General features: G+C 48.1%; 1 protein-coding gene across 1 annotated transcript in view; it reads left to right on the top strand.

Annotated features, from left to right (window-relative positions):
- CUX1 (cut like homeobox 1) overlaps positions 1-5,041 on the top strand; it is a 332,631-nt gene extending 327,590 nt beyond the window's left edge. Inside the window, exons 22-23 of the mRNA XM_055001346.1 lie at positions 599-663; positions 2,857-5,041. Of these exons, the coding sequence (XP_054857321.1) occupies positions 599-663; positions 2,857-2,914 (123 nt within the window). The 3' untranslated portion in view covers positions 2,915-5,041. The remainder of the gene's footprint in view (positions 1-598; positions 664-2,856) is intronic.
- The last annotated feature ends 11,392 nt before the right edge of the window (positions 5,042-16,433 follow it).

The following is a 16,433-nucleotide window of genomic DNA, read 5'->3' as shown; positions in this document are numbered from 1 at the left end:
AATGTAGCCATTGTAAAAGTTATTAAAACCCAACATTCAAAACCACAGCAAAGCATAAAACAACATAAAACGTGGAGCAGCTTCAAATGGGGCTTAAACAGTTCTTAGGCTAAAACCCAACTATAAAATGAGTTTTTTTTAAAAATCAGCCCCTTAGTTAAAAGCCTAAGTGAACAGAAACATTTTGTCCTGGTGCCTGAAAGAAAGTAGTGTAGGTGCTACATGGGAACAGAGTCTTGTACTTCAGTGATAACGTATGCCAGGATGAGGAGGGCATGTCTACTTGTTACCCCTGGCTTCAGCCACTAGTGAACACTGATGTGTTGGGACACAGGGAATTGTCTGTGTTGGGAGGGGAAGTGCAAGGAAAGAGGGCTTCGGGATTGACCTAAAGGGATACCGGATGGGGCCTGTTGGGAGTACTTGATTAGATGACTTTTTGATGGGGTCTCTGGCCCATGGAAGACGAAAGCCTAGAACGTTTGATTCTCCATTTGCACAGAAAATCATTGGAGGCTATTGTGAGAGATGGAGGCTGAGAGTAAACATGGATTAGATTTGCAAGCCAACAGTTAACACAATTGCCTTGCCTTCTCAGGTGCTGTACAAAACGGCCTGGAGCGAGAGTGTTGGGCGAGACTGTGCTGCATACTGTGCTAAAAAGTAAGTATCAGACAGGGAGTTTGCAACTGATGGCGGGACTGCACTGTAGATGAGCGCCCAGCAGCTGCCACAAAATTGCCTTTGTGCCTAAAATGTGTAAAGTTGAGTTGCCGTGCTTCTCTTGGTGTATATTTTTTTAAATCCAGCTTTCGCACCAAAAATTGGTTCCCAAAGCAGCTCACAGCAATTTGCAGCACAGATATAATTAGAATATTTTTTAAAAGAAGCAATTCTTAGTGAGGACTAGGTCATTTCCACGCGTCCCGGAGTAGCGCTAAACTCACGGAACTCACGGGTGTCTTCCTGGTGCAATTTCTGACATCATTACGCCACGAGAACGGAATCGTGGCATGAAGATGTCAGAAATCGCGCCACCAAGACACCACCATTCCGTGAGTTTAGCGCTATGCCGGGATGTGTGGAAACGACCATGGTGAAGCAAGGCAAAAGCACCATGGGCTTTTTAATTGAGAAACGTTTCCTGAGGAGTAATGTGATGGCGGACTACAAAATTCTGCATGAACAAAGGGAATCGAGAGAAACTTTATTCCCTCTCCTATAATACTAGAACTTGGGTCACCTAGGAAACTGGTTGGCAGTAAATTCAAGACAGAAAAAGGAAGGACTGCTTCACACATTGCGTAACTGAGCTGTAGACTTCTCTGTCATGAGATGAGATGATGATGACTACTGCCCAGGGCTTATTTTCTGGGGAAAGAGGTGGTGGAACTCAGGACCGTACACTGATGTCACTTTGGGTCAGCTGGAACAAGGGGGGAGTTTTTTAAAGTTTAAATCGCCCTCGGCAAAAATGGTCACGTGGCTGGTGTCCCCGCCCCCTGATCGCCAGACAGAGGGGAGTTTAGATTGCCCTCCCCACCGCAGCGCAGAGGACTCCCCTCTGTCTGGAGATCAGGGGGCGGGGCCACCGGCCATGTGACCATTTTCAAGAGGTGCTGAAACTCTGTTCCACCGCGTTCCAGCTGAAAAAAAGCCCTGCTACTGCCTTAGATGGATTTTAAAAGGGGGCCACTGGATTTTAAAAGATGTGACTGGTGGCCACTGTTGGAACCGGGATGCTGGACTCGAGGGAATACTGGTCCAGAACCAGCAAGGAAGGATACTTGGAAGGATGCTTGGATTGGTCACCAAGTCTTCTCCCTCTAGCCTTGCTGATGGCATTTGCTAGCTGGAAGGAGGCCTCAAATTGGGGATCCTCATGAATCCCCTAGTCCCCTCCCCCGGACCCGGACAGCCCAGGCTAGCCTGAGCTTGTCAAATCTCGGTTGCTAAGCAGATTCATCCCTGATTAGTACTTGGATGGGAGATCGCCAAGGAAGTCCACGGTCCTATGCAGAGGCAGGCAATGGCAAACCACCTCTGAATGTCTCTTGCCTTGAACAGGGTTGCCATACGTCTGCTGCAACTTGACGGCACTTTCCATCACCACTTCATGACCCAAAGCTCAAGTGCATGTAACTGCGTTTGGAGATTTTCATCCCGTTACCTTCATCTCTCTTCTTACCCTGTTGCCTGCTCTCCCTTTGTTTATTTGCCCCATGGTTAAAATTTAAATTATTTACATTTAAATTATGACAGTTGGATGTGCACAACGTGGTGGAGTTGTCAGTAAAGTTTGGTTATTGTAAAGAGCTAATGGGGGCTGTTAGATGCCCAACTCCATATTCTCAACTAGTCTTTCTGCTGAGATTTGTGCCTGGACTTACAAAGGCATCAAGAGATGAAGCACAACTGAATAGCAACAGCGAGAACTGAGATGTCCCCCGACTGGAAGATTTGTATTAAAAGATCAGTGGCATTCTCTGTATATGATCAAACTTTTATGCATTTTGTTAAATTCCACAAAGGCAAAGGAATGGAAAATTACACTGCAAATCGTTATGGAAGTTAGAATTTTGTTCAAAAAGTGATTGCAGTAGATGTTCCTAAGGAAACAGAATATTCCTATTTTGATCATATAAATTTTGAATGTATGGATTCACGGCATAAGTTAGATTATGGTCGTTTATGCATTATATCAACAGTATCGTGGATAAGAGTTTCGATCAGAAGCAAACCGAATTTTTTTTAAAAAAAAGTTTTTAAAAACCAAAAATGTGAACTGACAACTTCTCATTTCTGTCGATGTATCCTAGGACGGGCTGACTCCATTGTTCTGTCTGTGTCTTTCAGGTATGCTGACCATTTGCACCAGTTCCATGAGAATGGAGACGCTGGGAACATGTGGTGATCCAGGCCACGAGGGAGACTCCCTCCCTCTCCCTTTCTCCGCTGCTCCCCTGCACCTCCCCGCATCATTGCAAAGTGTTCTCAAGGAAAATCTAGTCGATTGAATCCAAACAAATGATCTCTCAAGGAATTCCCTGAAGCTGATTCTAGCAGATGCGTCCTCTTTGTAGTTCCTTCCCATAACCATGTGTTAAGAATGCAGATCGATTCCCATCCACAGGGGCCAACGCAGATGTTCTCCATCTTTTCACACGGATCTGCTCTTGCTGTGCCTTCAGAGGCACGTTCATATGCGGACCAAACATGTGATCTGGGCTCAGAAAAAACTGAGGCACGGGAGGAAGCCAGTCCCTCAAGCACAGTGACTGGAAGTGTACAGTCGTGTTAGTGGAAATCTGGTCTGAGATACCCTTTTAAGCTTTCCTTCTCCCTGGTGTAAAGCCTGTGGGTGCCATTTGCGATGTCTGAACCATGCCATCGGCTTTGCTTTCATTTCAATTGATCACTTAGTCTTATAGCCTTCACTTAACTAATTGACGGGATTTTTTTTGGTAAAACTTGAGTTTTACCAGGGTGTTAAACCTCTTGAACAGCCTTACTGATTTACTTCCTGTTTCCTTCATCGTTTACAGAGTGCACAACAGAAATCCAACAGGGGCAGCTTTCCTCCTCTGTGACTGTGTACATCTCTTAGAATGTCTAACATACGGCAATTAAAAGGAAAGTTGCTGACCAGGGCCGGTGCCAGCGTTTCTGGCGCCTGAGGCGAGATACCTACTTGCGCCCCTTGCCCTGCGTGCACGCTCTGACCCTGTGCAATGACATCACTTGTGACCTCATTGTGCAGGAGCGTCCCCCTCACCTGAGGCGGGCAGCAGCGGCAAAGGGGCAGGGAGGCAGCCTGCTTCCCCACTCGCTTCCCCTCTCGCTGCCGTGCCACCTGGGCACCCAGCTTGCCAAGAGCTGAGCCAAGGCAGGCAGCAGCGGTGAAGAGGCACAGAGGCAAGCGGGGGGACAGCCCGCTTCCGGGTTGGGGGGGGGTCATCAGGGGCCGGTGCGGCACCTCCTTCAGAGTTCAGCACTCGAGGCGGCTGCCAGCACCGCCTCCATGGACGCGCCAGGCCTGGAGCTGGCCACCCCCACTGATGGGAGAGAATCCTGCGTTGCATGGGAACGCAGGCCACCCACACGTAAACTGTCACATCTACTGCTGTTTTCCCTGTGTGCCATGCCATGGTGCGTGCAACTTGCACAACCAACCAACACAATCTATAACCGGTTTCGTTCTAAGTCAGAAGTGGGCACAGTACAGCCCAAGGGCCACATCAGCACTGCTTAAGTACTTGTCATGATCACGCTGCCATATTGTACCATTAGCTTCTGGGCTGATGCTCCCGAAACCTGTTGAGCAGCTTGAGAGCAGTTGGGGAGGGCAGAGGGTGACACATGAGCCTGTTCTGGAAAAAGGAAGAGAAAATGTCAGATTTGGAGTCTTCCAAAGCAGGCATAAATCCAGATGTGGTCCGTGGGCTGAAAAAATTGCCCTGCCCTGTGTCCAGTCCTACTTAGAGGGGGTACGGAGCAGCCATTCATCATGCTGCAAGAAACAGCAGAGAGAGAAGGGCCTGGTGTCACTATAAAGTCATTTGAGGATCTTTTTTAAAAGTTTAGTCTTGGGTAACCTTGTGGGAGTGGAGGAAAATAAGCATGGGAAAAAATGCCTTATCTGCTTTGCAAGCTCTACAGGACATATTCTTCCTTTTGCGTTGCAGGCAGGAAATTTCTGTTGCAGATTCCCCTTCCTGTTTTCTGATTGAATTAGTAGAAAATTCAATCTCGTTGTTTAATCTAGGATACAGTTCTTGGGGTGGTGGGTGGATCCTCATTAGTTTCTTATAGAGGGGCTGTTCTCTTAAAGGGACCAGCTTTTCAGTTGCCTCTGAAAGTCCCGAGATGAGGAGTTTAATAGTTAGGACTGAATTTTGAGTAAAGGATGGGTGATGCCGATCAACTCTTCTCCCTGGCCCATTCCGATGATAATTCAATTGCTTCAGCTGTATGCAAACTAGTTGTTTCTTTCCCCTCCCAATGCAAAATGTAGAAATAAAAGCCTGAAGGATGAATTGGATTTTTTCCTTGCTTGCTTGTTGTCTGGATAATGGAGCTGGAGGAAGTTTCTCGAAGCAGGAAAAACAGTGTGGTTTAATAGTTACAGAGCAGAACTAGGGCGGTTCAAATTCCCACTTAGCCATGATGATTACTGGGTGACCCTGGGCCAGTTAATCTCTCTCTTTCTCATCCTAACCTACCTTGCAGGGTTGTTGGGAGGATAAAGTGGAAGAAGGGGGAAACCCGTGTGCTCCTCTTCTTAGAAGAGGGATGGGATAAAAGTGTCATAGCTTATGCAGGTAGATGAGCAAGGGGTGCCTTGAGTGTCTCTGGGCTAACACAGAAAAGGCCAGTAAGTGAGGATCTGGAGGCCAAACCTGGAGCCCCTCGCAAGGCAAATAGCAGCCCTTCGGGGCCACTGAAAGTCCCTGAGCAGAGAGAGGTCTTTCTGGTTGCCATGGAATGCTGGTGGGGGCAAGGAGCTTGCCTGTGCAACTTTGCAGGGCTCAGAGTAACATTTAAACTGTACTGTGACCTGCACAACGCAGCTCTATATGCTTAGCTGGCAGGCTAGAGGAAAGTAGCCCTTACGGCTTTGGGGCTGGCATGCAAACTAATGCCATGCACGGACTCCAGCAGGGTTTAAATTTGTGTCTGCGTAAAGCTTCCCTTTATCCCACGTTGCGACTGGGCTGTAGATCCTCTTCTTGGACATGTTCTGCATTCATGTTGGTTTAAGCTGGATTCCCTCTTGACCAGCTGGGTCCAAGTGCAAGAACCCCCAGACCACCCAGAAGCACTCTCCCCCCGGAAAAGTCAGTCCCCCCATAATCTCATGACCAAGGAAGGGCTGGGTCATCGTCGTCCCCCCTCCCATCACCAAATGCCTTTCTAATGGCCAGTCTCAGGTTGACTCAGATCAGAAAATCCGCTCTTGCGAAGGATTTGCTTCTTTCTTTTTTTTTTGCAATGGTTATTGATGCAAAAAGCCAGCTCTGCCTATGGTTCTGGCGTCAGCCGTTCTCTGCAGGAAACTCTAAGGATGATGTAGTAGAATGTGGTTATTTACTTGCTAGGATCTGTCTCTTCTCAGCCAGAGAAACTCGTCATCCCCATTTCCTCTTTCTGAATAAGTTCATGCTGAGTGCCTCTCTTCCTACATGGCTGTCGCTGTCCTTTCTCCCTAGCAAGCTGTAGACCTTCCTCTTGAAACCTGCACTTACCACTAAAGATGTTGGATTGTATCTTTATTTCAGTGGCCTTGCATTGCAGGACTTCCAGCCCTGTTGCCATCAGTGGTGGCCATCTTAAGGTACTTGGTGCCTTGCATAATGTGAGATTTCCAAGATCCAAACAAAGCAAAGTCGCTCCTTAAAGGGGGGCAAAGGGGCTGTTCCTACCCTCTCCATTTTAGACCTCCTGTGACTATTCCTCAACAACTCCTGGACGAAATCATCTTTGCTAGGGGACGTAAACCAGGTTTCAGTTTCTTTAGGGAACTCCATAACGCGGAGCCAGAAACTGTTTGGAGAAGTTAGAATCACAAAATCAGCAAAAGTTTTTTCCAGCCTTGCGTAAACAGATATTTTTGTAAGTGTATGGCGAACAATTGGACCATCATAGGAATAGCTTAGAGGAACCCATCATTTCTCCTTGGGTGTTTCTAGCAGGCAATCAGGAAGTGATCCGCTGAAGTCACGGCAATCAAGAGAAGATGAGCAGGGGGTCGATTTAAACAATCCAGTCCATCAGCCCCTGTAGTTGTAGGATACATTGAGATGGTGTCAGAAGTGGAACCTCTACGTTCAAGCTATGGAAAGCCAATTGGACTGATATCATTAGAAGAGATTCTTTGGAATGCAGTGGGCTTGTCCCAGTAGGGGGTCAGAAGTGACAGACTTCTGTCTATTTTGACAAGCAGGGGGAAAAAATCAGGACTGTATAAAAATCAAAGCAAGAGAGAAACCAACTTTTCAAAAAGTGTCATATTTTATGAAAACCCACCACATTTTGGAAATAATCCTCCTTCAGGGGCAATCTGTATAAAATGATCTTGTGACGCTCACATTGGGTGACCTTGGGCCAAATAGAGAAGACAAAATTAAATGACACCCTCCCCGAATTGTGACAAAAATACTGACTAATTTGGAGAATGTTAATGTAATCCTTTCATATAGATTGCCCATGAAGAATTATTTCCAAAAATCATTGGGCAATAACAAACTGTTGCACTTCATTGAAAAGTTGGTTTCTCTCTTGCTCCAAGTAGCACTCCTTGGAGGGGGGATTTGAACTCAGAACCTTCTAGATGCAAAGCTTGTTCTAACATTGAGCTACATCCCTAGCTAATTTGTTGTCGTCAATGCAGAATACATTATACAGAATAACAGAAGTATACCAGCTAAATTAAAGTACAGATAAAGAATTTTGTCTCAAGGGTTTCCGAGCCCTATTTTTCCTTGAACCCACCTTTAGCACTGTGGATTTTCCTTTTTTCTCCCTTCCACAGTTCAGAGCCCCCTAGCCTTTCTTTCCAGGACAGGGAACCAAACAACCCCTCTCGCATTTTGATTCCTGCCCCTGCTTTGCCCACACGCTTGGCTGACTTTTTTGCATTTCCTCAGTTTACCAAACACTGCCCAGGCTTCCCAAAATAACCCGGAAGGGTGGAGGTCGGTTGGCATCAGCACAGCCCTTGTTTATATTTGCAAGGTAAGTGCCTTTCCTGGTACGCCTGCTGTTGCTGTGGAAGTGACTTTGCGCTCTCCACTGTTAAGTGCCGAGCTGGTTTCATTCAGCTATATTTGAACTCCACGATCGATCACATCAGTTCCCCGGGCTTGGCGGATGCATCCATTTGTGGCCATGGGAACCCATTTAAGATACTAACTAAACTGACTGTGCAGCACTGGCGGGGTGGGGGGGAAGCACAGCACAGCCCATGGGAGGGTTATTTTAATCAAGGCGCGCACATCTGTGGTCACAGGGGGGGAGTAACTTCTCAAGCAGCAATGAATGAATCAACACAAGTTTGCTGTCTGGACTCCTGATTTCTGTCCAGGTGCCTGAGAACTTCCCTCATGTTGTACACGGCAACCCATCCAGTACATTATTATTCTGCCCTCTTTCCAACAAGCTGAGGACACTGTTCAGGGTTCTCCCATCTGATTCTCCCAACATGTAATTCTTACCACCTGTGAGGTAGGCAAGGCTGAGTGGCCCAAGGCCAGGCAGCAGGATTCATGGCAGAGTTGGGGGGGGGGGGGAGGCGGTTGCTGGGATAGGCCAGAACTAAGGGGCCAGGCAGCAGACCACAGTGAAGAAAGCAGGTTCCCAACACCCTTTCTTTTAGTCTTTCCAGACTGCCCAGCTGTGTTTTTCGGGGCCATCTTTCTTTTCCACCTCTTTCCCCCTTCACTTTCTTTTCATCCACGACCGAGTCCAGATTTCACACTTCAGCCAGCAAAGCGCACATCTGATAATTTATTCATCTCACACAGACACGAGCAGCCTCCAGCCTGCCCTAGCCGGGGCCGCTTGCATCTCCTCCGAGAGAACTGGCTTGCCTAGCTCTGCTTTGCAAGGAAGGCTGAAGGAGGGGTCAGCTGCTGGCCTTTGCGATCCAGATCCCAGAGGCCCTGCCGCCCACAGCAAATTCCTTTTTCTTTCTTTCTTTCTTTCTTTCTTTCTTTCTTTCTTTCTTTCTTTCTTTCTTTCTTTCTTTTCTTTCTTTCTTTCTTTCTTTTTCTCTTTTGCCTTGTCTGGTACCCAGCATATTCCATTCTTCCCTGGATCCAATTCCAAGCACCTATCCTGACCTTGATGGTGTCCAGAATTTCTGCCTACCTTCCTAGCAGTGAACGTGTGAAACTGCCTTATACCGAGTCAGAGCTTTAGCCCAACCAGTTCAGTCTTGTCTGCAGTGATGAGCATAGGCTTTCCAGGGCTCCTGGCAGAGAAAGATATTTCCTAATACCTGCTCCTTGAGCTCTTCCCACTGGAGTTTCTAAAGACTGAATCCAGGATCTTGCAAGCAGAGCTGGTGTTCAACTACTGACCCTGATCCCGAGACCTTTCAAAGGAGTCATAAGAAGAAGCACATCAAGGGACCAGCATCTCATTTCTCTCATGTGCCAATTCGAAGGCACCAGAAGGGTCGCAAGCAGGGACGCAAAGCCTCTCGCCAGGTGGTTTCCAGAAGGATGCTGCCTCGAAATGTGAAGGTTCCATTGAGCCATCATGATGATAGCCACCAATGGATCCAACTTCCATGAACGTGCCCTACTTCTCTTTTAAAGCCACCAGTGCTAGTGGCCATCATTACGAGAGCCAGTTTGGTGTAGTGGTTAAGAGCGTGGGACTCTAATCTGGAGAACGGGGTTTGATTCCCCGCTCCTCCACTTGAAGCTAGATGGGTGACCTTGGGTCAGTCATAGCTCTCTCAGCCCACTTCATAGGGTGATTGTTGTGAGGATAATAACAACACACTTGGTAAACCACTCAGAGTGGGCATTGTCCCAAAGGGCAGCATATAAATTGAATGTTTGTTGTTGTTGTTATTGATTGGCCTTGCTAAGCTGATACAAGTTTCCACCGGAGACCTAAGTATCAGCCAGGTATCGGTGGAAGTTGTACGCTGTTCCAAGTAGCGCCGTCTTTTGCAGTTCTGTAGGTGTTATGTCAGAAAGCTGCAGTTTTCCCATATGAATTGCAAAGTTTTTCAAGATGGTTCCAAGTGCCCCAATGACAATGGGGACTACTGTTGCATTCTTCTTCCATAATCAGGTGATTTCTATTGCCCTGTCATCATCATCATTGTTATTGTTGTTATTGTTATTCCCTATGGTGCTGATAACTTTGCCAGCTTCCAGGTAGGGCATGGAGATCTCCCGGAATTACAACTTATCTTCAGACTGTAAAGATAGGTTCTTTGAGAAAATGGCAGGTCCAGAGGGGTAAACTCTCTGGCATCCTATCCCCTCGAAGGTCCATCCTTCCCCAAACTCTGCTTTCCCCAGGCATTCCCAAATCTCTGCGAATTTCCCAATCCAGAGTTGGCAACCTTAGGCAGTGTTCCACAAGTTAATAATTTGTTCTGTAAAGGAGTATTTTCTTTTACCTGTCCTGGGCCATTTTCTTGACAACTGGAGGAGAGGGTTTTAGGAATGGCCTGCATTAAGGTTGCCAACTCCAGGTTGGAAAATTCCTGGAGATTTGGCGATGGAGCCTGGGGAGGCAGGACTTGGGGGGGAGGGAACGGAGGGGAGATTATGTCACAGAGTCCACTCTCCAAAGCAGCCATTTTTTAATGGGGATTAGATCTCTGTTGTCTGGAGATCAGTTGTAATTCTGGGAGCTCTTCAAGCCCCACCTGGAAGTTGACACCCTAGCTGGCATTAATACAGTCAGGCAAATCTTCAGAACAAAAGCCTTGATCCTGCTCGCTTGACTCTAGCTTACAACCCACATGCATATTAGGGTTCCAAGTTGCCCGCTGGTGGCAGGAAATCGGGTTTTGCCCCATTGCCTGCCAACCGCTGGTGATTGGCAGGAGGTTGCAAACCACCTGGTGATCACCCGCTACTGGCAAGCAACCCAGGCAAGTTTGCAGCGGGCGCTCTCCTAGCAAGACACAACAACATCACTTCTTCAAGTGATGTCATTATGCCAGCGGTGGGCATACTCCTGTTTTTGCCCCCAACGGGCTGAATTGGCCCTGTGCAAAGTGCAGGAGCAAACCAGTTCTCAGCCTAATGATGTCACTTCCCAGAAGTGATGTCATTGTGTCAGTGCCAGGAGCACTTGCGCACGCACAAAGCTCTACCTCCCGGTAAGTGCAATAAACAACATAGTGAGGAAGAAGCTGCCCCCCCCCTCCTGCTGGGAAGGTATAGGGACCTGGCAACTCTAGTGCCCATAGCAGCACACAGTCACAAATTAATCCTTTCAAAAGCCCCCGAGCAGCAACTGCAAATGAGCCGGCTCCCATTTTGTTTGGAATTTCAAACAAAATTGATCTCAGTGGTGCCATCTTGTGGTAAGGCATTCAAGCCTGCGGGGTGGGGGAACGGCACTATACTCCGCCCCCCACCAGCAGCTCATTGGTCCTCCTGCCCTGGCCTGCTTATAAATACTTCCAGGTCAGCCTGGCTGTCTCGTTGTCTAGGCAACAGCAATTTTTTGACATTCTCAATATGGTTCCCTACTTTCTCTTTCTGCTTATTTAATTTCAGTTTATTTAGACAGCCTTTCTATCATTGAAATGGCATTCCAGGTGGTTATTTTTTTTAAATTTCTTTCCTGCCATATGGTTCAATTTTTAAAAACACCTTGTTGTCTAGCAACATATTTTTTTAAATCTATCAAATTTTGCCAATACAATAATCAATTAGATCTCATTTAAAAACAGTATAACAGCAGCATGTGTAGAACATTCTCAGTATTCTACTCATACTCGTTCATTCATTTTGGCAATTTATTACCTTGCTGTTTTCCCCGATGAAAACCAAAAGCGGCTTACAAAAACACTTAAACATAATTTGAATAACATTCAGTTAAGGGGAAAGGGACACAAGGCCACATCTGGAGCAGGTTATGGATTTTACGGGGCAGCTCCCGCAAAGGCAACAGGCTGTGAGCCATAGAAGTCCCATTCCCCCAGTGGCAGCATCAAGTATGGTGTCACTTCCAGTAAAAAACAAAAACAAACCCAGAAGTCACATAAGGTAGCTCCAGGAATTGCCAGAAACTCTATGGTTTTACCACAGAGGTTATGACATTGCCTGGCGATCCAAGAGCTCTTTGTCTCTTATCAAAAGTCTTGTGCCTCTGGCAGGATTCCCAGGTCCCTATACCCTCCTGTTGGGACAGGGGGAACCAGTACTTATCAGGAGGCTTCGCACACTTGTGAGCTCTTGCCCCAGACAAAGTGACATCATTGCACCAGTGGCAGACATGCTCCCAGCTTCATGTGGAGCCAATTCAGACCGTTAGGGGCCAAAATTGGCTCCTGTGAAGTGCAGGAGTATGCCCACCACCAGTGCAATGACATCACTTGAGGAAGTGATGTTGTTGCACCCACTGGGAGTGCACCCACTATGTGCTTGTCCAGGTTGCCTGCCAGAGGTAAGTAATTACCGGGCACTTTGCCAGCTCCTGCTGATCACCAGCAATCAATGAGCAATGGGGCAAACCCCCGGGAGATTGCCCTTCACCAGTTAGGGTTCCCAGGTGGTTCCCAGAGGTTTGCCCCATTGCCTGCTGAGGTGGTAAGCCCCCAGAGATCACCCGCCACCAGCAGGCATCCCGGGAATACACGTGGCATGCATGCTCCCAGCAGAAACGGCGCTGTCACTTCCAGAAATGATGTCATTGTGCCAGCCATGGGAGTGCTCCTGTGCTTCGTTTGGAGCTGATTCTTAAAGAATATGCCCTGAGGGGTGTGCAGGAGCACTCCCATGGCTAGCGTGACGACATCATTTCCAGAAGTGACGTCATCATGCAAGAGTTAGGAGCACGCACATGCAGGGCCGGCGCATCCGTTGAGGCTGGGCTGGCAGCCACCTCGAGCGCTAAGGTGCCGGGGGGGGGGGCGCCATGGAGCTCAATTGCCCCATGCTGCTGCCACCGCCACAAATACACAGCTGCGGGCCAAGCATGGCAGGCGGCCGGGGTGGTGTGCAGAGCAACTGAGCCAGAGGACTGGGAGGATGCACACGCGCCATCCCAGCAGCATGCCCTGTGTGTGACGTCACATGCAGTGACATCATCATGCAGTCTGGGTGTGCGCGCAGGGGAACAACAGCCCTGAAGCTGCCTCAGATGCCAGAAACACTGGCACCAGCCCTGCGCGCATGAAGACACACATGTAGAAGGCACAAGGTAAGTGCCAGCTCCCCCGCACCTCCAGCCAGTAGAGTACAGGGACCTGGCAACCCTACACCAGTGGACAACTAGGAACCCTAGCCTCTGGCCACACCAAGACTTTAAGCACCTCTTGGCATGAAGGAAATAAATACTCTGGTAGATTGCTTGTTATCTGAAATGTGGTGTGGGAGTGAGAGTTTTACAGATACCGTGGGCTGCCAAAAAAACAATTAAGTGGGTTGTTGACCAAATCAAGCCTAAATAATGCTAGGAAAAGTTGAAAGCAGGAAAAAAGGAAGGCCTAACGTGAGATGGCTTGACTCAATAAAGGGAAGCCCCAGCCCCAACCTGAGCAAGGCTGTCAATGATAGGATGTTTTGAAGGTCATTCATTCATAGGGTCACCATAAGTCAGAAGCAACTTGATGGCGCACACAACGCTCACAGAGAGGTTATACAACTGGCAAGATGTTCCCCAAAACTCCTTCCCTCTGCTCAAGGACCCCCCGGCCCACACTCATTAGCTTCTCATCCTTACAATCACCCTGTAAAATAGGCCAGGAATATTATTACTACCTAGAGTTGCCAGCCTCCAGGTGGTGGCTGAAGACAGGGCCGGCCTGCCCATTGAGGCCGGTAAGGCTGCCACCTCAGGCGTTAAGGTGCCGGAGGGGCGCCAGCCCAGGGACAGGGGCATGCGCCACGGAGCTGTAGCCGTCACTGCCAGCCAGGAACGCGTGCTGGCAGCAGCGGTGTGGGGCAGCTGAGCGGGCAGCCTCCCGTTCAGTTGCACTGCGGGCCCGGCACAGCCGGCAGCCAAGGTGGCCGGCTGCGCCTGGCCCACAGAGCAACTGAACGGGAGGGCTGGAAGGCCCCACGCATGCGCACCAGCCCTGTGTGATGATGTCACACACAGTGACATCATCACGCAGCCTGTCGTGCATGCACAGAGGCAGCCATTAAGCTGCCTCAGGTGCCAGCAACGCTGGAGCTGGTCCTGGCTGAAGATCTCCCAGAATTACAATTGATCTCCAGGCCACAGAGATCAGTTCCCCTGGAGAAAATATCTGCTTTGGAGGGTGGACTCTATGGCATTATACTCCATTGAGGCCCCTCCCCACCTCAAACTCCACTCTTTCCAGGCTGCCCCACCCCAAATCTCCAGGAATTTCCCGACCTGTACTTGGCAACCCTGTTACTACCATATGCACTCAGCAGTATGAGAGCACTTTGTCTTCAGCCACCTAGCAGTGTTGTGGTAGAAACCAACCTTCAGCCAGGGATCTCCTTTGAACCCCAAAGAGCACCAATAAGGCTGAAAGCGAGAGCCTTGGACTACATGCAATGGGGGATTGGGGCATTCTCCCATTCTCGTTGGGAGCTGTTGGTCCAAGCTGCTCTGGCAGATATGCCAGCCCTTGGTGGTGGTGGTGGCCCTTCCAAATACGATTCAACCATTTCCTATTGTATAAGCAGCTTCTAATCCTTCATGGTTTAAATCGGTTGCTCTTCTATAGGAGTGCGGGATTGATCTTCTTCGGTGATGAAGATTGAGGGTGTTTCCCTTTTCTAGGTTTCTGAGAGCCAAGCTACAAGTGAGGAATGACACTTGCCTGGCCAGTGAACAGACTCCCGTGTATTCTTCCCTGTTCGCTTGCCATTCACTTGCTCTCCGCTTGATCAAATGGAGCGCAAGTGAATGGCAAGTGAACAGGGAGGACTACACGTGAGTCTATTCACTTGCCAGGCAAGTGTCATTCCTTACTTGTAGCTTGGCCCTGTGTCTGCTGCTCAATCTACTTCCAATTGATAAATTCTTTCAAGGAGGCCACTAGAAGAGAATTAATTTGTACATTTTATTTTAGTGAGGGTTTGCATTGCCAGAGACAGCAGCTATCTTGAAGGCACGCTGTGTGGTGTTTTTTTTCCTCGGTGCACCAGTCTTTTTAAATTTTATTATTGCTCACAGTCTTAATTAGTATTGACATAATAGTTAGGGGGTGGGAGCAGAAAGCTTTGCTCTTTTAACCCTTTTACTTTATCTGGCAGCTACTGCCTGGTTTTGCACAATACGGAGCCAGCGACCTTACAGCATTAGGCAGAAAAAGGAAATTAAGTATATCAGTTTTTATATTCTAGATCATTTAATATATTAAAGACTATAGTAAAAGGCCATTCTGTGTACAGAAGTGTGTGTGAATCAATGTCTGTATCCTGTAGCAACCGGCCTGATTAGCTTAGATTTCTATCAAAAGCCTTTCTGAATCCCCTACCTGAGGGGGCACGACAAATGGTAACCAGGGCACAGGGGCTGCTTGAAAGCAGCACCTCTAGAATCCCTGTGGCTCACTTGGTGCCTTTACTGTGTTCTGGCAGTAGGCAGAGACCTTCCTAGTCCACTGTGCATTTGGTCAATTCTTTAGTTGCTGGTAGGGTTGCCAGCTCCAAACTGAGAAATTCCTGGAGATTTGGGGGGAGGAGCCTGGAAACAGCAGGATTTGGGGAGGGGAGGGACCTCAGCAGGGTATAATGCCATACAGTCCACCCTCCAAAGCAGCCATTTTCTCCAGGGGAACTGAACTCTATGGCCTGGAGGTCAGTTGTAATTCTGGGAGATCTCCAGCCATCACCTGGAGGCTGGCAACCCTCGTTGCTGGCCTGTCTCCTTCTGCCCTGTTCTGTTTTGCAAACGGCTGCTGGTTTATTATTATCGAGGGATTTTTTTTTAACAAGTAGAAGATTGATTTTAATTTTTTTGAAGTGTGTAAACTGCTCTGAGCAGACAGAGCTTTGGAAAAGAAAGCTATAAATATTTGCAATAAGCAAATAAATCATTGGGTCTAGGGTACAGACAGTGCGTTCTTCCTTTCCTGTTTTATCCTCCTTCCCGGGAGAAAAGGATATATGAGACACAGGTGGAGCTTAGAGGCAAGATTCCAGTCCTTTCTGGAATCCGTTGCCTGAAGCAGTTACTTCCTATAGTAGCTTCTTTTGGTTTCTCTGAACACATGATCTGTGAGGGGAAAAACAGGTTTGGAGCTATTCCCTTCCCGCTAGCAGGATTTGGCCTTGGATATGGGGCCTACAGCTTCGCTTCAGAGCTACGGCTTTGGAAGGTCCCCCTTGGCAGAAGCCTGTTTTAAAAACGAATGGCTTTTCCTCACATTCGCATGCCCAACATTGGATAGCAAGCAGAAGCCCAAAGCTGCTATAGCCATCTGCGGAAGCTTTTTCCTCACTATGTTGTTTATCGCATTTCCCAGGAAACGCACCTCACAGGCTTTTCCAGCTCTGAGAGGAAGCACTGAAATATTTACTTGCCTCCCCTCCAAAATCTGTTCTCATTAAGGCAGTTAAAAGTAAACGAACCACATAATGTGGAAACCGGAGCTCTTTTCTTCCCATAAACACTCTCTTGCTGCTCAGAGAAAATGAGCACCGGCCACAGAGAGATGGCAACGTGACAAGCAAGATAAGGTTAAGTGCTGCAAAGTCGGGCCTGGAAGACAGACTCACAAAGAGTTTGAATACGATCCTCAGAGTGAC

This window comes from Eublepharis macularius, chromosome 17 (genome assembly GCF_028583425.1).
Source record: "Eublepharis macularius isolate TG4126 chromosome 17, MPM_Emac_v1.0, whole genome shotgun sequence".
Classification (NCBI taxonomy): Eukaryota; Metazoa; Chordata; class Lepidosauria; order Squamata; family Eublepharidae; genus Eublepharis; species Eublepharis macularius.
Note: the sequence above shows the minus strand (reverse complement) of the source record. Positions and strands in the feature narration are given on the sequence as shown.